Raw genomic sequence first — 25,142 nt, forward strand, 5'->3', positions numbered from 1 at the left:
GGCACAGTATCAGTCACACTGTAACTGATACTGGGAACACAGTCATTGAGTTCCTCCCTATGCATAGACACCAAGATCATGCATATGGATCTGATAGATGTGGAGCTTTTCTTGATTCATTTTGAGTCCAACCCCCGAGAGCGAACAAACTATCTAATAAACTTTCATAAACCCGTATATATCTCATTGAATAAATTACAAACAGCTTTAGTTGCTCTCAGACGGTGTGGCGCAGGGACAACTGCCCCCAAACACGTGTAGCAACAGAGGCAGCTGCCTCCAAACAGTGGCAACAGAGGCAGATAGATGCCAGACACCCTCCCAATTTGGCAGCTGCCTCCAAACAGTCTGGCAACGGAGGCAGCTACCTTTACACTTCAGTGGCAGTTGCTTTTTGACGCCGGAAGAGCGCAGGTTTATTTCGTTTGACCGTGATCATAAGAGTGACGCTTCGGTGCATCTTCACGAATAGACGATCTTTGCGCCCGGTCAGCTGATCCTGTACGAGTTACAAAACACGAGCGGCTCTCTGACGGCGGCTCGTTGTGTTGTGTTGTAGCAGGAGCAGAAAACGTGTTGTTCAACCGCGATCGACTGAACTGAATGTAAACACCGGAGCATGTTGACAGATGGATCCCGGTTCAGCTCCGATGCAGAACGACTGTGAGACAGAGTAAGTCCGCGGCACAGCTGCTCAGCTACACACACACACACACACACACACACACTACACACTACACCGTGTTCCCTGTGTGTCCTGCTCACGTTCACTCAACAGCAGCAGGAACATGTGTTTCCACTGGGTCACTTTCTCTCATCTGTTGTCTGTGTGCTCCGGTGCTTCACTACACTGCTGAGTCATTGTATCTAAATCCACTCAGAGGAAGTAGGACACGATGTGAGATGGTGTGAGGACTCATTGAGTTTGTTCAACCCACATGTGGATTGAACAAACTCAATGAGCCCTGACACCATCTAAAACAACACTAAAACATAATGAGGATTTAGAAATGTAGCCATCTCATGTGATACCACTCAACCAATGCATGTCAGCTTTATGGGAGAGACTGAAGAATCTTGGTCAACTGAAAAGTGAACCGACTAGTTTGCAACTGGAACTCAGTCATGTAGAATCAATATGCTTATTAATCACTGTATTATACTATGTGGAGCCGATTGTGAAGCGGCGCATGCTGAAAATATCAACTTGTCACCAGGTTGAGCTCCTAAGCGATTTAAAAAGTGGTGTGTATTTTGTAAAGTCTCCTTTTTTTTACTAGATTTACAGCAATATTTGTGAACTTTGTCATCTTTACCTTCTTCGCAAAAATTACACCGAAGATAATGTCAACGTTAAAGTTCATAATTTTCTTCTTCTTTATTCTTAAATGTTAGATTAAAAACGTTAAATGCTAAACCTACACGTTAAATCTGAATATTAAGTCTTAATCTATACGTTAAATGTTGAATTTAAATGTTAAGTCTAAATGTTTAACTCAAATGATGATTTTAAATATTAAATCTGAATGTTAAATGTTGAATCTAAATCAAAATGTAAACTCTAAATGTCATGCCCCATATAGTACTGGTTTAATGAGATTATCTTAATGTGACATGCCTTTATTTTTTTTAATTGTCACTGAGGAAAGGAGCAGCAGTGGGTGACACATTCCAGGGGGAGGCGGGCTCACCAATGACTCAGCAAATCTGAATAACCTGTTGGTATGAGGGCAGGTGAAAGGCCTGGACCTGGACCTGCTGTATTGGTGGTGGTGGTGGTGGAGCTAGAAATATGACACTGGCCTGTTTCCACCTGCAATCAGAAGGGGATGGTTTACCCGTAATTAGTTTTTCAACATATTTTAAGTAAAAAGTGGTCAAGACCGCAATGTTGTCAGTGTATTGACTTAAACTGCATAACAATGAAATATAGATTGACTAATAAGAAGTCACCGGTAACTGGGATAATCTTTAACCTCTGCTTCAGTGCTGTGGCTCATGTGTGAGGGTTGTGAAACGTGACACCCCCGGATGTGTAGTCGTCGTGCCTTGTGTAAATAACAAACCACACTGGCTTGAAACTTGGACTTGTGCCAGAAGCATTGGTGCTGTACATTCATCAAACACTGAGCATTTCCTGTCCTGTCTCTTCATTCTCCTCATGCCTCTGTGTTTGCTTCTGTGCTGTCAGGGAAAACTCAGTCTGGAACTGGTGGCCCTCCTGGCGTCCAACCTCCGTGTCCCTCTTGAAGACAACCGAGTCCAAGATTCTTGCCTGTAAGTATGTCTCGACTTATACTGGCTGATTACATAACCACTGGGAACTAATGTAAACATAACTAGGCACTTTGATGGTGTATTAAAGCGGCTAACCCTTTATGAAATATCACATTTCTCCATCTTTATTTCTTTGTTACTCTTCTTTTCCTGATCACATCAGGTATTAAGAATGACCTGTGGGCCCGGTTTGTGACGTTACCAAACCAGGATCAGCTATGGACTTTGACTCTCACCAACAAGATGGTTCACAAGCCTGCAGGTATGACCCTCCTCTTGTTGTATATCAGGGGGCAGCAGCTGTATTCTCTGCACTGTAAAACCCACAACCAAATTCCTGCTCTGTTACCCTCCTTTCTCCACCAGCCCCTAAGACTCCCCTGGTGATGGTCCATGGCTTTGGAGGAGGGGTGGGGATGTGGATCAGAAACCTGGACGCGCTGAGCAGGTCACGGCCCGTCTACGCCTTCGACCTCCTGGGCTTTGGCAGGAGCTCCAGGCCTCCCTTCCCCTCAGACGCCGCCAAGGCAGAGGAGCAGTTTGTCGCCTCCATTGAACAGTGGAGACAGTCTGTGGGCCTGGAGAGCATGATTCTGCTGGGGCACAGTCTGGGGGGGTACCTGGCTACCTCCTACGCCATCCAGTACCCTTCAAGGTAGTATAGATAAAATAATAACTAGAACCATCAACATCAGGGACGTATACAGAAGCAAATACTTCAGTGTTTGTCATGTTGAATATAAGCTATTTTATCTGAATTTAAGACGTGTACTTTTTATTTGGTCGACTGGTGGAGTTTTAAAACATTTTGTGATCTTGTTTTATTGGAGTCCCGAAGGCGAGTTGGATAGCACTGTCGTTTTTGTTGGGTTAACATGAAATACTGCAAGTAGACAGTGAGCTTCAGCTTGAGAGGGGCTAATAGGTGGATTTTATGACTGAGGATGATCAGAGTCAAGACTGGTTCAAGTCTTTATGCTAAGCTAACTGACTTAATGCTAAGCTAACTAAGCTAAATACTTAACAGAACTGTAGCTTATTGTTTTTAATGGCCTTAAACTAGAGACATGAGTTTGTATTAATGTTGCTCAGTGTCTTGTAAATCACGCATCTCTTTGCCAAAATATTTTCCAGAACAACTTTGTAAGTTGTTATTATGTCCAGTATTTTGTTTACAGATTTAATGCTTTAAAAAACAAGTTAATGCTGCTTCAAACCTGTATTTATACTAAATTGTACAAAATTGCAAGAAGGAATCTTTCGATATTTACCTTTTATTCTCAGGTTATGCTCCTTCAAATGTGCATCTGTGTTGTCTGGTAAAGAGACACAACTACTAACAAAAAATTCTAAATTGTAAAACTCTGTCCCTAAAACCCATTCACCCCAGCCTCCTAATTATAGTATTAAGAAAGACAGCAGTGCGTACCACGTTATGAGTAAGCAAATAAATGGTACTTAATATAATTTGTCTTCTGCTGTCTTTTTTCCAGAGTATCACATCTTATCTTGGTAGACCCCTGGGGTTTCCCTGAGAAACCCAATACACAGACTGAGGCGAATGGCGGTCAGGTGACAGAGATGAGGAGGCCGTCACCTCCACGCTGGGTGAAAGCTATTCTAGCGGTGGTTTCCCTCTTCAATCCACTGGCTGTCATTCGAGCAGCAGGCCCATGGGGTAAGAGACGTTATTGTTTATCGAGTAGAGCGCTGAGCCACATAATACTCTTTCCACTAACATCAGAGTATGTCACTGATTCAGGTCCGGGTTTGGTGAACAAATTCCGCTCTGATTTCAAAAGGAAATTTGAAGATCTGTTTGATGACGACACTATGACGCAGTACATCTACCACTGTAACGCACAAACCCCGAGGTATGCAGACATCGTGTGGTCGAATTTTTAGCAATACAACATAATGCCTGATAATGGCCAACACATCGCTTATCACCCTTTCTCCTCGTCTTCCTCGTCCCAGTGGTGAAGTGGGTTTACGTGCCATGTCGGAGTCTCTGGGCTGGGCCAAGAGGCCGATGCTGCATCGGGTCGACCTGCTGCCGCCCTCCATGCCCCTCACCATGCTGTTTGGAGAATCTTCCTGGGTGGACAGCTCATCGGGGGACATAGTGGTCCAGATTAGGAACCAGGCCAACACCAAAATGCTGGTGAGTGGACATGCACAAGCAAAGACATTAGGCTGATGTTGTCCAATTATGTCTATTTCAGCACATCACTGAATTATTATCATTTTAGTTCAATGTATTTTCTTCAGCACATAAACGTAATGTGTCTGTACATAACTAACTGCCTTTGTTATCTTTGTTTATCTGCAGCTGATAAATGAAGCCTCTCATCACTTGTATGCTGATCAACCAGAAGAGTTCAACACAGCGGTTGAAAATATATGTAACTCTGTTAACTGACTCCGTGTTTATGTGTGTGTGTGTGTGCTCCTGTTCTTATATCTTTGTGAGGACCATTTTTAGCATAGACCCTACAAAGTGAGAACATTTTTGGAAAGTGAGGACATTTAGGCCAGTCCTCACTTCTTCAAAGGGCTGTTTGAGGGTTAAGACTTGGTTTTAGGGTAAGAGTTAGAATTGGGTTTAGGTTAGGGTTAGGCATTTAGTTGTGATGGTTAAGGTTAGAGTAAGGGGCTAGGGAATGCATTATGCCAATGAGTGTCCTCACTAAGATAGAAGTACAAACGTGTGTGTGCGTGGGCTTGTGTATGCACTGAATGTATAGAGACGGTTCATGATGGTGGTTTTAGCAGTGTAATCTATGCATGTCAAGCGTCCTGGATGTTCCTCTGCTCTGTAACAAGTTATTACTGGCATCAAAAAACTGTTTGGTATTTATTACACCAATTTATTTAGAATTAGAAACTTTATTTATAACATGTAATTTTTGTATTCTGCCATGTGTTCATACAGAGATTAAATGATCTGATTAAACACTGAGTAATGCAGCCTGTCTTTAACAAAGCCGACACCAGTCTACTGATACGCACATTTTATATATACCTCACATCAACCAGTAATACACTGTATGTTATATTTTCTTTGACTTCTGTACCTTTTCCACTGTATCAAACAGATGATTGTGTTTTATACATTGAAAACAATAAAAGCTGATTTGACAGACACTGTCCCTCTCTGCTACTGTTGTATTCCACATGTGTTGCACTTTGTGACCCAGCCAGCAGAGGTCAGTAACAAGTGTCATCCCCATGAAAGTCCTCTGAGCAAACTGCTGCACAACTAAAAGTACATAAATATTTTCAGCTAAATATGTTTTACCAGTAAAAGTACTCTCAACTATGCAGACAGAGCAGCCCTTGTCATTACATTAGTTAAAATAGCATTTGTAATTAATGTAACAGTCATATGCACAGTGGGTTTGTTTGATTTAAAACAATATACAATTGTTATTAATTGTTTTTAAAGTACCATGAAATTGGAATATTCATGTCAATACCTTTTTATATTAGAATTTTCCTTCAGTACAGTACTTAAGTAAAAGTATTTCCTTACATCACTGCATGTGCACTACATTATATATTCAATTATTTTACTTAATCTGGCAAGGCCATCATGTAAAACACTACTTTGTGAACAACATGCTAAATGAGAGAGTAAAAGTAGAGAAAAAGGAGCTCTGAGTATATCTGTAAAATGCAATTTTTGTACAGTGATGATTCAGACATTTTAAGAAAACTTAAAGCGAGACATTTTCCTCCACTGACTAAGAAAAGAAAATCAACCTCTTAACTAAATAAACCATGAACTAGTGTAAAGTGGTTATCTAATGAGTGTCCCAGTGTCACATGCTGTAAGCAGTTTTGGATATCATGGAACATGGACGTTTTGGAAATATATGGTTTTCATAGGACTGCAATGAATATACGTCATAGTTGACTACTATCACCAATGAGCACATCATATCAGAGAAGTGAACGACAAACCTCAGTGCAGTATGTAACTCAAAGGTAAAATACAATCACTGCCTTGAAAGTTCTGAGCAAAAGATAAATATGTTTGACATCAGTATCTTAAAAATGATGAAATGTAGCGAAGGTGTGTCACATTCCTCCAGCTGTTGAAATGAATCACTATGAAGTAACCTGCCATGAAACACTTTCTCTCCTCAAATCAAAAAACAAGTGGTATTACAGAATGGGAATTTTACAGGCCCACACTTGCCTCCTCTCTAATCTGTCATTCATTATTTTTCTTTTCTTATTTCAACCCCTCCCTCCTCTGACTAGGACACTGGGTGTGTCTGTAAGAATGTATGCAGATAGAAAATAACTATTACTCAGAGCCATCATTTCAGTGTAAATTTTATTACCAAAACGACACAGAAAACAGTCCCGCTAAATAAGATAGATAAATAATGTCATGTTATTCAAATAGCTCCTTCACATTGTACTTTGACTGCTGAAGTCAAATAGACCAGAACAAGCAAATCTGTGTGAATTCAGGTTGCTCTGGGCTCTGCTGTGACACGGTTGTCTGTAATTCACAGCAGAGGCAAATCCAATTTTGTAGGTAAATTGCAAAATACTGTAAAGCTGATGTCAGTATGATTATACACACACAGTGGAGACATACACACAAGGCACAACAGAGCAACATCTTCTTCATCAAGTTCAACCACAAGGAACACTCTGCAAATGGAGACGCTTGGGTTTAATGAGTGCTAACTTTTTCAAAATAAAGGCGGCGTTATGAATTTGCATGAATCTTCTGACTGAAATAACCCTTCAGCCATGTCCTTCCAGATACATTTTTTTCAAATACACATTGTCGACTAGTCTGGAAAAATTACTTTGTCTTCGAACTTTGATTACAAAATGTTTCTGTCAAATGTAACAGAAAAAGAAACTGTGGGGAATTCCAGTGTGCAATTTGCAAAACGCCAATTTCAATGTCTCCTTTCAAAACATTTCACAGTACCCTTCCTTCATTTAAGCCATGTGAGGTTCATTTTGTCTGAAAATAGTTTTCACAGATTCTTTTTTTCCACCTTGTGACAAGATACATGTATGACACACATACAGCATGTTCATTATCACGCAATACTGATGACCTCACTGCAACTTCACATCGTTCAACGTCTTGAAATGCACTAGTTTAGAATCAGTCTAATAACTAGAACAGCTTAATTCAATATATGAATGCTTGTTAGTTACAGCACTGCATAGGCTAGGCATGCATTTAAACCCTGCCCTATACTTCTTTACCACAGGTTTAACATTTTAGAGCAAGGCAGAAATGAATTTATATTACTTCAGGTAAAAAATAATACTGATAATGCTACAGTTGTTAAGTGTCTATTCATAGTTTTAAAAATATCATGATTTCATATTTTTGCTATATAAAATACACAAGATAGTTTAAGATAGAGGAACTTGGCAGACTTCATATAATCAAACGCTTTCAGTTTATAAGGCAGAGTGATGGTTCCACAGGCTCCATCTTATTTTTCAAGAACGACGATATCAGCCACTCCGTGCACTTGCGTGAGCTGTTTGCAGTCGAGGGACGCCACCAGCTTCCTGGGTCCGGGCTGGGTGGGGATGAAGTGCTCTGTCAGTGTCACCGTGGAGTGACCACTAACGTCACTGAGAGGGACAAACAGGAGAGAAAGGTTAGTCTGGAGAAGGAAAGTAGAGGGGAATTTTGAAGGGTAAGAGACAGCGAGGCAAAAAGAGAGGGCGACGTCTCATATTCTTACCCTACAACCACTTCATGGCCCTTTTGTAGACCCAGGCCTTCCACTCTGAACACCACGTCCTTCAGCGTACGTGGCAGGGGGTTGGTGAAGGTGATCTTTGCTGCCATCTCCTTGCCAACGACAGCTTCTCCCAAAGGCTGCAAGGCACAGATTACAAACAGAAAGGGTTGAACAAAACCTTTCTTATCTTTTTAGAGTGAAGGTTTACACTGGAGGTAACCCACCCCTCCAAAAATAGAAATAACACTACCGTAGCAATGCTGTGCTAAATTGCCAATTGACCTACCGAGATGTTGAGGTCAGGGGTGCGGAGCCTGAACGAGGTCTGGTTGGCCAACACTTGCTGCGTCTCGATGACTCTTCCAGACAGGGTCAACATCAGGGCGGCTTGATCCACCAGCTGGTTCTGGTACTGCTGGTAGGGCAGCACCCACTCAATGGTTTTTTCTGTGTAAAGAGATACGGAAAATGAGCACAGCTCAATATTCGATATTTTTACGATGGAAGTTTTACTGTTTTTCCAATGATTAGTTAGTTATCTTCACATTAAGATCAGAAACAGCTAGCCTCTGTCCAAAGGTAACAAAATGACGTGTTGTGTAGTTTAATAGTTAGCGTATTGAAATGAGAGAGAAATGTGTACTTTTCCTTCCAGGGAAAGACTCTCCCACCCATGACCTGACTATTAACTTTGACAACTCCGTGTTAACCCCCACTTAGACTGCTAGGAACCTGGGTGTGACACTCGACAGCCAACTCTCCCTTACTGCCAACATTACTGTAACAACACGTTCCTGTCGATTCATGCTGTACAACATCAGGAGAATACGCCCCCTTCTCACTCAGAAGGCGGCGCAGGTTCTGGTCCAGGCCCTGGTCATCTCACGCCTAGACTATTGTAACTCCCTCCTGGCAGGTCTACCTGCTAGTGCCATCCGACCTCTGCAGCTCATTCAGAATGCAGCAGCTCGACTGGTTTTTAACCTACCTAAATTCACTCACACTACTCCGCTCCTCCGCTCCCTTCACTGGTTACCGGTGGCTGCCCGCATCCGTTTCAAAACATTAGTACTTGCGTACCGTGCTGCGAACGGATCGGGTCCAGTCTACATCCAAGACATGGTCAAACGTTACACCCCAGCCCGTTCACTCCGCTCTGCTTCGGCCAATCGGCTTGTTGCTCCCTCACTGCGAGCTAACCACTCATCAAAATCACTACTGTTTGCTGTCCTGGCTCCTAAATGGTGGAATGAGCTCCCCATTGACATCCGGACATCAGAAAGTTTACACATCTCCCACCGCAAACTAAAAACACACCTCTTCCGACTATACCTTGAATAACATTTTTAAACTAACAATTTAGTAGCACTTAAATGGCACTTACTTATAGCACTTTGTAGTTTGGCTTTTTTGAAGAAATTGTACTTTCTCTATTGTTGTTGTTCTGGGTTTGTACCCTCATGGTTGAATGCACTTGTAAGTCGCTTTGGATAAAAGCGTCAGCTAAATGAAATGTAATGTATTCTTTTTTAGTTTCACTTCTTCCTCTTCCTCTTGCAAATAAAAAGTTTGTTCTTGATAAAACACACCTTTGCTTAATAAAGTAAACTCAGGGATTTTATTGCTTCAGCTTCACTCGGTCTGATATCACCAGCTTAGCTTACAGTGACTAATGTTAGCTAACTTTATCTAGATATCGCCGTGTAACAGACGCAGTTTAATGAAGTCATTGCCCGTGAACAATTGTGCTACTTTTAACTTTTACCATCATGTCACCATTGTCACTTATGGCCACAGAGGTCACTGTTAAGCAAGATTTACCGAAAATCGCCAGAAAAGATCTTCTTGAACTGAGCGTTTCAACTGCACCGGAGCAGCAGACACTAGCTGCGCAGTTGATACGACAGACTGCAAACACTTGCTCATCTACACATTGAGCAACATTAGCACTATACACATAATCGTTTGATACATTGTTGATATAAAAATATAGACTACGGCACTAACAAGTGGTTGATACTTTAAGGCTTAGTGGAAATCTGACCTTCATTGGGCAAAAGCTCCACAGGTATCTGTTCCTTCTTGATGGTGCCCTTCAGCACACCGGTGTAGTACATGACGGCCACCTGGCTGTGCAGGGTTGTCTGACGAGGCTCTGAGCTCAGGTTCTTCACCAAGATGCTCAGCTTAGCATCGGCGCCCATCCTCGGCCCCTCGCCCTCCATCTTCACCTCCACGGCGACGTCCTCAGCCATGGGTGTGGAGTAGACTTCTGGCTTGCTGCCATAGCGACTGGCGGTCTCCACAGCGATGCGTTCCTCCTCTGAATCTGATAGGGTGGAGGGAGGAGAAGGTGAGTGAGTTATTGACAGAAGCGAGAGATTTGGCACACAGCCCTTCCAAACAAAGCAACACGTGTTTTAATAAATCATTACATTTTAATAGTGTTGGAATGATTCTGATGCTCTGAAACATCAATCGAAATAAAACGTGTTTTTCCGCACCTTCTTGGTGTTTGTACAGGTGTGTGATGTCTGCCCGCTCTTCAGAGCCCACGGCTTTGGTGCTGATGCAGTGGCCGACCGCTTTCTTCTCGATGTGGAACTGGTTGAAAGTGCCATCCAGGTTCCTCTTCCAGTAGATTTTATCACTGTTGACCTGATAGGAAAAACAGGAAAAAAAAAAAGGTCATGAGAAGAGGAAACAAAGTATCCATCACACTTATTTATTATTTTTATCCTTTCGTACAGTTGTAAAGAAATTATGTTTTCTTTAACTCTCTTTTGAATCAAATGGGGAGAATCAGGGGCCCATGAAATAGTTCCTGTCAAAGACCAATATTTCATATCCTTAATCCCAGAGATTGAGTTTGTCCACCTGTCTCTAACTGGGGCAACCCATTCTTATTTATATAGTGGTGAATAAAAAAGATTTCTGTCCCACTTGCCAATTCATACCACTCACCTCAGCGAACACAAAAGGCGTGTCATGTTTGAGGTAGACTTGGCCGGAACGGATGGCGTTGACGGATGCGGGGCCACAGCGGAAGGTGCCCTGACTTGTTTCCTGTGGAGTGGAGTCAACAGCCTGCCAGCCTCCATGGCCAGGAGGCAGGTCCGGTCTGGCCATCCAGCAGTCGTTCCATACGTGGAAATTCCTGAGGGAAGATGGAAATGAGAGGTTTTAATATGAGGTTGTTTTAAGAGGAACAGTGTGACACTTTGTGAAATATGCTCTTTAGCTGATGAGGATGATCTACACCAGCCTGCTGTGTGCCACCCATTTCAGATTCAGATCAATCATCCGCCTTTTGTTTGTATAGCACTTTCCATACAATGTAACACAAAGTGTTTTACAGAACAAGGGCATAAAAACAACATCCTCCGTCCCTTCACTCACCCCATCCACGCACACAGCAAAACAAAATTAACAGGAAGTGAGGGAGCGTTATCGTAAATCTCATAAGTTTGAAATGAGGATACAGCAAAGACAGGAAAACAAAGAAAGATAAAATGATATGGATATAATAATGAAATACTAAAAGAGATAAGTAAAAGATAAGGATAAAGTAATAAAATGGTTCCAACAGTCTCATGATTAGTTTTGTATTAACTGACAAATACGAGAGTGAAATCATTCTTCTCATCTAACACTCAGCGAGAAAAGCTTATTAAATCAGCATATTTCCCAGTATGTAGAGCTGTTTCTTTAATATTTCATGGCATGTTCTTCAATTATACTTTTTGAAAGCTTAATTTCAGATTTGCATTATTAAAATGTCCATGAGAGAATGAACAGTATAGTGGGCAAAACCTGTGTCAAGCATTTACAGAGCAAGTAGAGATAAAGTGTAATTTTAAAAAAGAGCATTATCAGTAAGCTTGTAGACCTGGACGATATGGCCAACAATTATATGTAGATAAAACATTTACTATCAGTCAATATCGAAAATGATCAAGACAAATGTCTCAATATTATCATTTTTGCACTTGATAAACAGCAAAAAAAATGGTAGATCAATTATGTGTCAAACCTCACTCTGATTGTACAATGCATAATCAATACACCAATATAAATTGGACTTTTGTTATATTGCTATTCATGAAAATTATATTGTGATAATTATATATTTTTTTATTGCCCAGCCCTATCAGCTGGTATGGATTCAATGAAATTCAACATAAATCATTGATTCAGAGGGAGTTGGCTAACTTTGCTCTGTGTATGGAGCAACAGGTGCCTGGTGTACTTTTGCTTCATAGCTATAGAGGGACAAGAAATGGCACCCATCAATCTAAGAACTGTACTTCACTTATGGGAGATAAATATCAGTTCAGCCTCATGAGTCTGAAAGGAGCTGCAGATAATTGTAAGTACACGACATCTCAGGGTCAAGTCAAGTTAGGAGACTGCTTTCGGAGCAGATCTAAATATACGGTGCATTCCAAAGGTATGGATTTAGCAGCGGGCAATTTTCCACGCAGGGTGTTCCTGTCAATGTAAAGATACACATCTTACCAGACGGAATCACTATTGAGGTAGTCGATCGGCTCCGCATCCTCATCGAAATACACATCGGTGGTGAGGGACACATCAGTATCGTGAGCGGACTGGAAGTTGGTCACGCTGCGGGCTGGTATTCCAAGACACCGCAACACTGGAAACAAAGACAGACACATAAATAACATTTACATTAATTCAAACTCATTTAATAGTTGAATTATGTTTCCAGATGCAAAAGATGTGAGCAATCACTCTGCACATTTCTACAAAGATGGCGTCTGCCTGGTTGCAGAGAAAGCTGATAAACCTGCATGAATGAAAGCAACACATGTGGCTCTATCTGTGATAAAAGTGGGAGGTATGACAGGAATGCCAATGCAAGGTATTTATGGTGTACATGAGCTACGTCCTGCTATCAAGAGCAACGCTGCAGTAGCGCTATCATGTGAGGAATCCTGCAAGCACAGATTTAATGAAACGTTCTGTTTCAGAGAGGTGAGATCTGATTAACGGAGCCTGATAAACAGGAAGTCAGGATTACGATTCATTTAGACACTGTGAGTCAAACTCATGTGAACACTGGGAGATACAACACTGGTATTCTCTGTGGCATTTCACACACACACTCATACACACAAATACAATCTCTTCACATGCCTTCCGCCACCACCCACTAAGCTCCAGCCCCTCTATAAAAACACCATCACATGATCTATTTCACATGCTCACCTGTTGTGGTGACCCCAGAAAAGACCCAGCACTGTCCATATGACACAGGCGTGCCGCTGGAGGAGTGGTACTTCCTCAGGATCTCCACGCTGCTGCTCCACGCCGCAGGAGAGACTCCGTCGGAGTATTTCCCAGACCAGTTCCCGACCAGAACCCCAAAGTCATCCTGAGCGTTAATCTGGAAAGAGGATGGAGACTCAATCAATAACATGTGACTGCCATCATACCGTTTTCAAAACAGGACGCTGAAAATTATATGGGCTGTAGCTAAAATTAAAGACAGTGAGACAGTCAATCCTTAAAATTTAAGATATAATAATGTTACATTTAATGTGATAGTGAAAGGCTTAGTTTTGATATATTTAGAAGTAATTTTCTGATGTAGCATTGCACTCGGTCTGCTGCAGGGGTTCTCAAACTGGGGTGTAGCCTATAAGTAACACACTAATAAAACTAATAACTATTTTGGTTCAGAATTTCCTACACTTCCTGTAGGAAAACATCCAAAAGCACAAATCTTTTCAAATCGGGGTCTGTGGCAAAAGTTTGACAACAACCGATCTAAAGTGCAAGACACACGTGCATTTAGGGTGTAACTAATTTAATAGTAAAATACCCAATGTAGACACTGGATAGTAAAATTACAACTGTTTCTGTCTGAAACCAGCAATAACACTTCCATCTCTTTTTTATTCTAGATATTCTTCTTCCTTATCAAGAACGAGAGCCTACTTTACCCAAAATGTAAATTCACTGCTCAACTTGAGAATTGGGTGTCTTATGCTATTAGTAGCTAATGTAGCCTCAGGCCTCTAGCCTCAAGCAAAGAAGAACTGTGCTTTCAACAGAGGTTTAGTAATTTAACGTCTCTTTAACTCCACACCAACAGATCTTTCTCATAAAAAAAAAAAAAAGTAAGCAAACTTCAGACACAACCAAATAGAAAAGACTTCAAACTACAGAATGCTGTATATAACTTCTTTAATATGTGCACATTGCACTGCTCGAGGCCTATAAATGGCCTTTGATGTGTAAAGTTAGTTAATTTTGACTACTTTGACTGCTACTGAATTAGATCATATGCAGTATACCGTATGTGTGTTATATGTGTGTGAAATACATGAATATACATTTTTATATTTTATCAATGTATTTAGCAGTATATCCATGTAAGTGTCTTACCAAGGCAGATAGGACCCTGACCACATTGACAGAATCCCCTCGACCAGACGGAGGCATGTCACTCTTCTCCAGGATGAACAGACACGCATCCAGGATTCCTTCATGAAACTATGGTGAAAAGAAACCCCACACAAATTAGTAATAAAGAAAATAGTTCATTTAGATGGGAATTGATCATTATTTTAACATTTAAACATTAAAAGATAAAAAAAACTCCATTGATTACAAAGACTTTCATGCTGAAAAAAAGGCCTAACAAGTAGGTTAACCCTGGTGATGTTCAATATTTTATATTTTTATATTTACTAGTCCATAAATCCCATAAAAAGACAGAAACCAGCGATTAGTTTATCCAAGTATTGCCCGAGTAGCTAGAGCCTGATATGTCTGATCCTATTAGCTCCCAGCTGAGCATTTTTTTAAATAAAACAAAATCAAAAGCTGTTTTAAAGATGAACAACTCCAGTATAGGGACAACTGGGCGTGATAGTGCCTACCTGTCCAAAGTTCCATGTCCGGGCCCCAATTTGATGCTCTGTGCCGTAGTAAATCCTCCCAGTGTCATTCAGCACATACTCCTTCCTCTCCTCCTCATCATCCAGGAACACTGTATCCTCTGGAAACACATGACAGTTATATATCTGTGTATGATCATTTATCATCATCAAAACAATTATGACAATACACTGTTTCATATAAGTGTGTGTTTGTTTGTGAGGGTGTGTATGTTTTCTGTAAGATTCTACACTGGCACATCTTTTAATTATTCTTATTTCAGTAGAACTATATGGGTTTATTTTAATGATATAGACTCTAGTGAAGACTTTGACTTATTTTCCTGTCTGCGAAAAAAAATGACCCACAATCCTCTCTTTGTTCACCTCTTCAGTGACTAAGCCCCGAAAGAATGTGATTTATATTCACAAATCATGTCCCCAAGAGTCTCCTGGACCAGGAAATGGTTAAGAAACACAAAGAATCCTTGGACCTTGAAATGGGGCCCACACTCATTTATGGGAAGTAGTCTGTTTTGAGTGACATCAGCGCCCCAGACTTGGGCGTGCACCCCTGACGTGAGCTTCACAATCACAGTCTTTCTTTTTACTCATTATCTCTTGCTGATTCTACAGTGGTTAGTGGCGGGTCGCGAAAAAGGAACGCGACATAGGGAAACAAAGAGAAAGCAGTAAAAGTAGCAGAGTATTCAAGATGGAGGTGAAAAAAGCCCACAGTCCAAAGTGAAGGGAAGAGGTCATGAGGGACGAGAGAGAAAGAGGGGATGTTATGCTTGGGAGGGAAATGAGGGAGAGAGAGTGGAGCGTAGCAGAGAGTCTTGAGATTTCTAAAGGAGAGATCAGAGGGAGGTGAAGTTGACTTTATCTGGCAGCTATGATGGTTGTGGTTTTCACTTCTTCCCTGAACATCGTGGAATGTATGATGAAACACACACACCCCCACACACACACACACAGGATGAAGAATGAGGAGGAGGCCGAAAAACGGGGCAGTGGGGTGATGCAGTGAGGGCCGGGTCAGCAGATAGCAAGAAGGGAGTAGGACAGAGTGGGCGAGGCATATAAAGGAAGGAAATACACATGGAGGCAGTAAAAGCGAGGGAGAGGACAGGTTGTCACCAGCTGTGGGATTACTCTGAGCTCGCCCCGTGGCATTTTATACAGTAATTGTAGGATTTTGACTTTTATGAGCGTGAGGGAGAAATTGGTCTCGGGAATAAGAGATTGAAAAAGGGAAGAGGAGATTGGGAGTGCTGCCAAAAGCAGCAACCCCATAATAAAAGACCATCTTTTAATCAAATCCAGGTCCACATTTTTTTTTTGTTAGCTGTGTCGCAAATACACTGCTTTTCTGCTAAATTTCCTGTGGGCATAGTTTGCAGTGCTCAGCAAACTGAAAGAGACTCGGGAGAATAAACAATTCTTAAATTAATAAGAAACTAATAAATCCACAATACATTATTCAAAAAGAAGACGGACCTTTATTTACTTGTTAAATAAAATTAATTTAGAAATGAGGAAATACTAATTCCAGCAAAAGTAAAAGATGATGTCTGCGTGCAAAAAACACTTATTTTATATAAGGAGCTATATGTTCTGTTCACAAACATAACTCGCCGTCAAGGAGCAAAATCTTTTTGCCTAAACCAAAATCAAAGATAGCTACAGTATTTCAGACTGATTTTGTTATGTAAGGCTTACTAATGCAATTAAATAGTTTCACAAGAACCAAGTCTCAATTATCACTCAACATTAAGCCGCTCAACCTCAGGGAGGCTAGCTAAAAATGTATGCCATCATATCAGATGGAAGGTATCGATACCACGTTCCGCGCCATGTTTGAAAAGTAAAATATATAATATCATTGACACCTACTAACAATGCTAATTATATAGTGCAACAACAGTCTGGACACCAAGCCAATGACTGAAATCATGTTTATTTGCTCTTGTAGATGGGTCTGGCCCTCATCAAATCCTCACTAATTTCCATTTGATCCCAGAGCTAAAAGAGGAACAACTATATGAGTAACACTCCTCAGACGGCCAGAGAAGCTCCAAATGAATGAAAAAAATGTATTGCTGGTATGTATTAACTGGCAGTTTGCTAAGATGTTATCATATCAATTTAAAAGGCTATAATATTCTATTCAGCTTGTTTTTGCTGCCCTCAATTGGCTAAAAGAATTAATGAACTTTAACTGCAAAGGTAGCTCAGTGTGCAAACACCAGGATCAACCTTATTTATCTGTGAATGTTCTAATTATCTGTAATAATTTCAAAAATGATGTTTAAAGATCGGTTTCATCTTGCACACAGATGTTTTAGTTATACACAATTCAGGGTGGAGCTGTAGTAGCACAACCAAGTTCACCAGCTGTCTTGAACTGTAGCCAGTGGAGTTACATAACTCCCATAGTTACAGGATCACGCTGTAGCTATTTGGTTGACAGCAACACGGATCAAGTTGGCCTTTTTCACCCATGTGTAACATTATATCAGCACTCCTCTCATAGATTCGGAGGCTGTACACACATCTACAGTATTTTGTGCCAGTATTTGCCATCTGAATGATGATGCTGTTACACAGCAGATATTTCCTGGGAACATCTTTGCTGGCAGCTCAGCAGTTTTTCTGCCATCAAAAATATAGATTTTCTTTTAAAGCTATATGGCCTCAAAAGCTTATGTTAGGACGAATGAAATGTTATTTATTCCAGACAGGTTATGTAACACTGTCTGTCTTCTACCAATGTTCTCCTCTTATCACCAATCTTATTTTCTTCATTTTATTTCCTTACCTTCACACCAAGGGTTGAAGAGCATGACGATGTTCTTGTTGGAGTTGTAGGTAGTTGCGGCCTCTCCCTTTATAGAGCAAGTCACCACGCTGAGCCCGTACAGGCCAATCACAGCGCTGGCTGGAGAGTTGACGGACAACTTGACCTTGGTGCCGTTCGCCGCTACGATCTTTGCCTCCCAGCGTTCATCCTCCAGGTGATCCACCAGAGGAATGATGACGTGGGTGCCTTTGGACACCATGGGCAGGGGACCTACACCAGAGAGGGGATATTTGAATCAGAATGCACCATTATGGAAGAAATATAAAGAAACATGTTATTATGTTCTGTATTGTAATGGTTTCTATGTTGTGGCTTTAGATGGCAGCCTACTGTACAATGTACTATCTTTTGAAGTAATGCAAATGCAAATACGAGTTCCATTTTTGTTATTGCAAATATATACTCGTATCTGTCCATTAAATCTGAACAGCCAGGAGGCTGTTGCTGAGCTTAGCATTAAGAATATAACCAGATAACGCAGCAGATAGTCAGAATGAGGTAGACAAGACAATAAAATAAAATAATATATAATATTTGAATCACACTTTGTTTCACAGTGAGTCAAAATTGAAGTTGTTTTCTCATTCTTTGTTAGCTTTGAATTTGGATGAACTCGAGTTATACAGCAGCTATGGAAGCAGAAGGACTTTATGTTTTAATAAAGTCCTTCTGGCTGGGGAACAAACCCAATGTTATATTATCTGTGTCAAAGAGTCCTCTGACTCTGGGTCTGGAAGACATCCAGTTCTGCATAAGACACACCTCCCCGCAGATGTGTTCCTGTGTACGTGACCCGATGTTTTGTTGCGGAAAACTCCAAAACAGCTGAACCAACTTTCAATTAAGTTTATCATAAAGTCCCTTCTATCCCAGCAGCTATGAAGACTTATTGGAAGCTTTGCTCTGAGCTATGTGCTGTTTTATTTGAGTATGGAGTTTACCGAGATCTCATTGTTCTCCAGCTGACCCCAGTCAAGACCCCATTCTTCCTTTCTCACCACTGAGGACTTCTTCAAAAGGAAACCAATTAAAGAAACGTGTTGTGTCTTTTCGGAGGATGTTGTCGCCTTCATTGAAACAGACTTGGAAGTTTTTTCTTTTCTTAGAGAAGTTTAGTAAGTGACGATGATAAAAGCTGCTCCTTGTAGTGCAACGCTTAAAACCTTCGCCTCAAATGCAGCCGTTAGTTCAAAGGTAATAAGTGCATGTTGAATGTGGTTGATAGTTACTCTCCTCCCGTTCGAGCATGTAACAATCTAGGCTGCCGCTGACTGATAATCATTTCTCCCTGGTGATGTAATAGCCTTTTATTCCTCAGCCGGTCGTAGCAGTGTGAGGCCTGTAAATACCAGAGGGAGGTGTTCTGTGTCCTGAAGTCTGGAAAGTGTTAGCACTGTGCTGGGTGGTGGAATCCAAAACTTGTGGCGTACGGCTGAACTGCTGATCTATTTAAATGTGATCGGTATGCATAGCATTTTGACCACATTTCCCAGGCTCTGTTTTGAGTCAGGGGTTCGTTCCTTCACATTTCACATGGGTTTGCAATAAATACTGGTTAAAGGGGCAGTCCACCAATTGTACACATTTATATTAGCTTATTCTTCATGGACTGGTAATCTTAATCTGTCAAAAAACAGTCAGATGAACTCGACACTGCCCGTCATGTTCCAAATGTGTAAATTTGAGTAGATTTCATCTTTCTTGTTATTTAACATTGTTAACTAGATGAGGCAATATGTTTTTGAACTGAACCATAGGTTGGTCTGGTCAAGTTTACAATATACTACAATACTACGAGGAGGGTGCGAATTATATGTCCAACATCCACGCCCACATTTTTTTGTTTAGAGATAAGGACACTTCAAAGGGCCAATCGGATTTCTATTTATTTCAAGTTTTTATCTTTTACTTCTAGCTGACCATTCTAATTGTTCATCCATCAGCTGCATTTAGTTATTTTCATTATTAAAGTTGCAGTGTGTAGAATTTAGTGACATAAAGTGGTGAAGTTGCATGATGCAGCTGAATACCCCTCACCTCACCCTCCCCTTTCCAAACATGAAAGAGAACCTGTGGTAACCTTACATTTTTATAAAAACTCAAAGGGTGTTTAGTTTGTCCAGTCCGGGCTACTACAAGAAACATGGCAGCCTCCATAGAGAGGACCCCCCCCCCCCCCCCCCCGATGTAAGTATTTCAATATAAAGGGCCATTCTAGGGTAAATAAAACAACAATTTGTATAATTCAGATGAAACACACTCGTGAAAACATCACTAGGATTATTTTATATTAAATTTCTGTCAATAGATCCCTTTCACCTAAATCATACACACTGCTCGACCTTTAAGGTTTGGCGTATTTGAAGCAGTCAGCTATGTTATTTCATATGTTATATTAATCCCTAAACCATGTATCACCCCATGACTCCCACTGCATGAATTTATTCATCTCATACCTGTTTTCAGGTCCAGATGCATTTTGTCATTTTCAGCATTGAAGGGCCTGTTGAGCTCCAGCTCAATCTGGAAGGTCTGTCCTCTGCGGATGATCAGCTCGTCGCCGTGATACAAGTCCGTGTGGTGCTCCTGTCTGTTCTGACTTGTCTTGGAGCTCAGCGGGTCAACCGAACGCACCGACAGCTTTATTTCTGAAAGATTATAAAATGTGCATGATGCAAAAACAGTTAGAGATTTGATCTAAGCCTATAGTCCCAATATACAACAGTTTATCCAAAAAGTCAATCACACTACCTTCCATCTCCTTTGCTTCTCCATTCTCAGGCTTTGGCTTGGCGGGCTCTGGGGCTGGAGGTTTGACCAATTCAACTTTGTCTGTGATATCATAGGAGGTGCTGTTCTGGCGCTTACAGCAGCACGGACACATCTTCCTGAACCATCGGCGACAGGCTCCATCTTCCTGTTTCTTCTCCCCCTCTTTCTGAATGGTGAGCTCCACCCTGGTGGGCGGGGCTGCTCCGGAGAAGCGCCCTACCTCCGACACGCCCCTGACTGTCAACCGCTCGCTTGGCATTCTAGAGGGAAATAAAAAAATGCTTGAATTGTCTAAAAAAAAACTAAAATATATTACCCCGATAAGACTATTGAATCATCCCCCTCTTTGGAAAAATGAATGTTTTGCAACTTAAAGATAGGGTTGGCAATTTGTTTCTTTGGACAAAATGAAATGATTGGCTGAATCAGAGATGATAGCCACAAGTTAGCGAGCAACACACAGAAGAGTCGGTTTCTAGGAGTTCACAATCATGTGGGTGTAGCTTTGACGAGACAGCCAATGGGAGGGGGTGGGATGTATCAATTGCATTTTATTTAAGTGTAGCCGGCTCTTGCGAGCTTAGCTAGTTGAAATTACAATAACATGTTTTATCGCCTACCCCACGCAGTATTTATCATGCAGATACAGTAGTGTGAGGACCAGAAACACAATTTCATTCGTCTCAACGTTTTTGGCACAAAAGCAGAAATCTCAGACAGAAAAATGAGACCGAACATATCTGAAACAGGGCATTGGTTGAGAAAACGTCGAAGCAGCTCATCAACATTGTAGGTGCAGCAGACAGAAAATGGACAACGCAAGACATTGTAGAGGTCATTATAGAGACGGTATGGAATTTCATTCCACCGAACTTTGTATCCATAACAAAAAACATCTCTTCAATCCTTTCATCTCTCCATCAGGAAAACACCCATTATACTTTCTCTTTCGCTTTTTCCCACAATTACCACGTTCCAGATGTGCGCTCGCCTCGGTCGTTAGGCTTTCCCAAAGCATTCTGGGGTATTTAGCCTTTATCCTTGTCAGCTACACTCGGTGAACACTGTAACACGCCTCCTGCAAGGAACTGGATTCTATCTGCCTCACCCCAGCTGCTGGGGCGTAATGTAGTTCCCGTGCATGTCCCTGTGCACGTGGGTGTAGGTGTACCGTGGATCATATGAACATCTATCACACTGCCATGTTTCTCCCTCTCATACGGTGAGGGTGGGATCACAGCGGAATTAGATCATTTGTCACATTAAAGATAAGCCTGTCCTAGGGCGTCGTAATATCCAAATGATTAGGGTGCATACCACATACCCCAAATTCCCTGAGCACTGCGTTCCTGGTTCAACTCTGCTCAACTATTTAATGCATGTCATTCCCCTACTTTCTTTCCTGCATTTCCTGCCCGTCTTCACTGCCCCTGTCAAACAAACAAACATATTAAAGAAATATATAAGCCTCTAAACTCAGGGTTAAATGTCATGCAGCAAATATGGCGAAGCGAAAACAAAAAGTGTTTACATAAATGGAAGGCAGAGGGAGGAGGCCTTTCCCTTTCCCCCCCTCCTTTCGCTCCTTTCTCTCAACATCTGCAACTTGTCAATTGCATAAAAGACAATCAAGGCTGAGCACTGCACGCAAAATTCAATTCATTTTACTCGAACTTTAAAGCCCCGTTTGAGTTTTGTTGACTCTTGTGAAACACTGAGCTGCAGTAATGCACGTAGTCTGGAGAAATGGAGAATTGTAAGGCAAACATATACACAATGTTTGGTTTATGGGCTTACTATTCACATTTTTACAAACACCCTTCACTGAGCCCTGCCTCCCATTAGATGCTGAATCTACTCCTGTAAAACTTTCCATTCTTTAGCACTCTACAGTTTGAAGGGTGGAAGATTCACACTAGAATGGGTCGTCAATGTCACACAGAAGTGAACAGAAGATTTCTTTTCTAACCGACAAGGATCTTATCTTTGACTGAGACAATCACTAATACATCAATCAGCTATAGAAAGCAAGTTAGTCAGTATGATGGTGTATTAGTGATTATCTCAGTCAAAGATCCTTATCTCGTCTTGACTTGTTGTTGAAGAAAAAGAATTACGAGATTTCAAGATGAATCGTTACATCCGCATCATCAAGTCCAAGTTTTACTGGAGCCTGAAAGAGTTGAACTTCAGTGAGCATGAGTTATCCTTGGTGCCTATTTCCGAAAAACAATTGTTTAAAGAAGGTTTTTAATCTTACAATTACGACTTAGTTTTTGTAAAATATAAACTTTATTTTAACTTGGGTTAGGGTTAGGGTCACTTTACAACTTTGTCATGTAATATTGTGACTTTATTCCCGTAAGTATTTTTTTCTCGTAGTATTACGACTTTGTTTTAGAAATCCCCGATTTTTTTTCTTCAACATGGCCCTACTGTGTTGTAAATTAACGCTAATTTCTTTATCTAATAAAGTAAAATAACGCAGTTAGCTGGTAAAATGCTCTTTAGTTTTGTAGGTGGTAAGCACCAGACTAGCTAGTGTTTGCAGCTTACTTTGGAGGAGACAAACCTCACTACCATTTCTAATTAGAGTGACTGAGGTATGACTGGGTAACAGATTAGGGTAACAGTTCGGCAACTTAAAGTTAAGGTTAAAGTAAATCTCCAGGAAATCAATGTAAGTCAATGTAATGTCCTCTGTCTTTAACAGATCATCATCCAGAAGTCAGACTCTCTAACCTGATGTTGATCGAAACAAAGTGAAACACATTCTCCTAACTGGGCAATTAAAGTAACTTCATTGAAGTTTGTATTCCTCTTTATACTCACAGACAACAAGGGACTGAATATTTGTGAAAAAATGAAAGGTAAAAACATAATTGTTTAAAAAATACAGCAACAATGATGCTTTTCAAGCATAACAACAGCTTTTCATGCTGTGCTGCTCATTGTTTGTGTCTTCACAGGCTTTAAAAAAGGCAAGTTATCTCCCTGCTGCACCTTAGGTGGCCTATAAATTAGCCAATTAGTCACCCACTCAACCCCATAAAACCATGAAAAGCCTCAAGCCTCTTTTTTTTTTTGGCAGCGCTGCTCTTCCCTCACGCTCTAATGCACAAACTTAAATGGGTTTATAATACAGCCATCAGCCAAGCTTGAAATGAAGTGTAACTTCTTCATCTCTCTCTTGCTTTGCCCATCGCCACCCCGCAGCATACATCATGTGTGGTGCATGTGTCCTGTCTCCTTCTGCAGCTCTGCACTTCTTCCACAGTCAGTTTGGATTGGCATGCTCACACGCCTGGTACGCCCACCGGCCTCTGAGATAAGTGAAACTTTGGCTGGGCTTGTATGTCAGGTGATGTTGTTCCCATGTAACACTGATTAGTTGATTTAACTCAAAAAAGGGAAAAAAAGCATTATTTAAAAAAATGTATTGCCTGGAATGTCTTAAGAAAAAGTTGAAATCCTGTAAATTCCTCATCCTTCAATGTTTCTAAGTATGGAAACCACATCAATTATTATCACAAAATAACTTTCATCACAAGCAAAAAAGTTCAATATATATCAATATATAACTTGTGCATTGTGCAGGCACAGTGAGGAGGTGTAACACATTATTGATTATTGATGTCTGATTGACCCCTGTCCTATCAGTAGACTTTTTTTTAAAAATAAACTAGTCACTTACTAACAATACTAACAATGAATATGACAATTTGGTTAGCTTTTTTTACACCATGTGCTTGACCAAGGAACAATTTATAAAATATTTTCAATGACGTGTGGCTTTGCTCAAAGCTATTGGCCCCTTTGACTAAATTGTGGCCCCTTTATTGCCCCTGATTTAGAAAAATCCTTGAGCCGCCACTGGATCAACCTCAGATTTCTTCAATGTTTTGCTGTTTATCATCCTCTGCTCATAAACCTCACCCAGCAAATAATTTTGTAACATTTATTGTGATAATCTGTATAGCAATATCAACAAATTTTGATCTTCATAAAATTTCCTCCAGCTTTATCTCTGAGAGAAGGGGAATGATCAGCTGCAGCTGGTTGGCCACCAACCAACCAGGCTGAACACATGAAAACACTTTCACTTGTTGTTTCTTTCACTGAACATGGTTGTTGTTGCAGTTTATGACAACAGCAAAAGTTCAGCTTTTATTCAGAGCTGACAGAAGCTTGATAATGCTCAAGTTCAACAAAGTCAAGAAAACACCCAGTGAATAAGACAATAAGTTCCACACTGTAATATACCTTTGATATGATCTCTACTTTTGTAAACATGTATTCCCCCCCCCCCCCCCCCCCCCCTCTCTCTCTCTCTGTGGACGAACCATCACCGTTAGGTGTTTGGAATAATAAACTCTTAAAGTAGCAGTGACTTACTTTCTCTTCGTGGATTCTCCTCTTCGAAATGTTCCTTCAGCGTATGAAAACTTTTTTCTTCTTCACTCGCTCTGTTCTTGGATCTGAATACTTATATGCCCCGGACACACCCCCCTCTTCTCCCAGCTCAGCCCACCGCGCCCCACCCTGCTCCGCACGGCTCAAGTTACCCCAATCCCACCAGCA

The 25,142-nt window shown here is 41.0% G+C and overlaps 2 protein-coding genes across 4 annotated transcripts; one reads left to right on the top strand and one right to left on the bottom strand.

The window, feature by feature from the left end:
• The first annotated feature begins 407 nt into the window (after positions 1-407).
• Positions 408-18,575, top strand: abhd4 (abhydrolase domain containing 4, N-acyl phospholipase B). Of its 3 annotated transcripts, none has more exons than XR_004616860.1 (9): positions 485-673; positions 2,192-2,277; positions 2,441-2,539; positions 2,644-2,932; positions 3,771-3,955; positions 4,040-4,151; positions 4,255-4,441; positions 4,610-4,863; positions 4,898-5,426. XR_004616860.1 is itself a non-coding variant. In XM_034614857.1 (9 exons), exons 1-8 carry the CDS (start codon positions 630-632, stop codon positions 4,697-4,699), a joined length of 1,092 nt encoding a protein of 363 aa, XP_034470748.1. In that variant the 5' UTR covers positions 485-629; the 3' UTR covers positions 4,700-4,731; positions 18,562-18,575. The 3 variants fall into 3 exon arrangements, 2 of the variants coding, with proteins under 2 accessions (XP_034470747.1, XP_034470748.1); XM_034614857.1 differs by lacking the exon at positions 4,898-5,426 and adding an exon at positions 18,562-18,575 and having other exon boundaries at positions 4,610-4,731; XM_034614856.1 differs by having other exon boundaries at positions 408-673; positions 4,610-5,426.
• Positions 6,606-25,142, bottom strand: tgm1l1 (transglutaminase 1 like 1). Its single transcript, XM_034614811.1, has 14 exons — positions 24,957-25,142; positions 20,541-20,821; positions 20,246-20,437; positions 17,748-17,999; positions 14,930-15,048; positions 14,433-14,540; positions 13,251-13,428; positions 12,537-12,675; positions 10,983-11,175; positions 10,523-10,676; positions 10,063-10,347; positions 8,305-8,465; positions 8,019-8,155; positions 6,606-7,905 (listed from the first exon to the last, which is right to left on the bottom strand). The coding sequence occupies exons 2-14, from the start codon at positions 20,818-20,820 to the stop codon at positions 7,761-7,763; spliced, it is 2,343 nt and encodes a 780-aa protein (XP_034470702.1). The 5' UTR covers position 20,821; positions 24,957-25,142; the 3' UTR covers positions 6,606-7,760.

The sequence above is a fragment of the Hippoglossus hippoglossus genome, chromosome 17, assembly GCF_009819705.1.
Source record: "Hippoglossus hippoglossus isolate fHipHip1 chromosome 17, fHipHip1.pri, whole genome shotgun sequence".
Taxonomy (NCBI): Eukaryota; Metazoa; Chordata; class Actinopteri; order Pleuronectiformes; family Pleuronectidae; genus Hippoglossus; species Hippoglossus hippoglossus.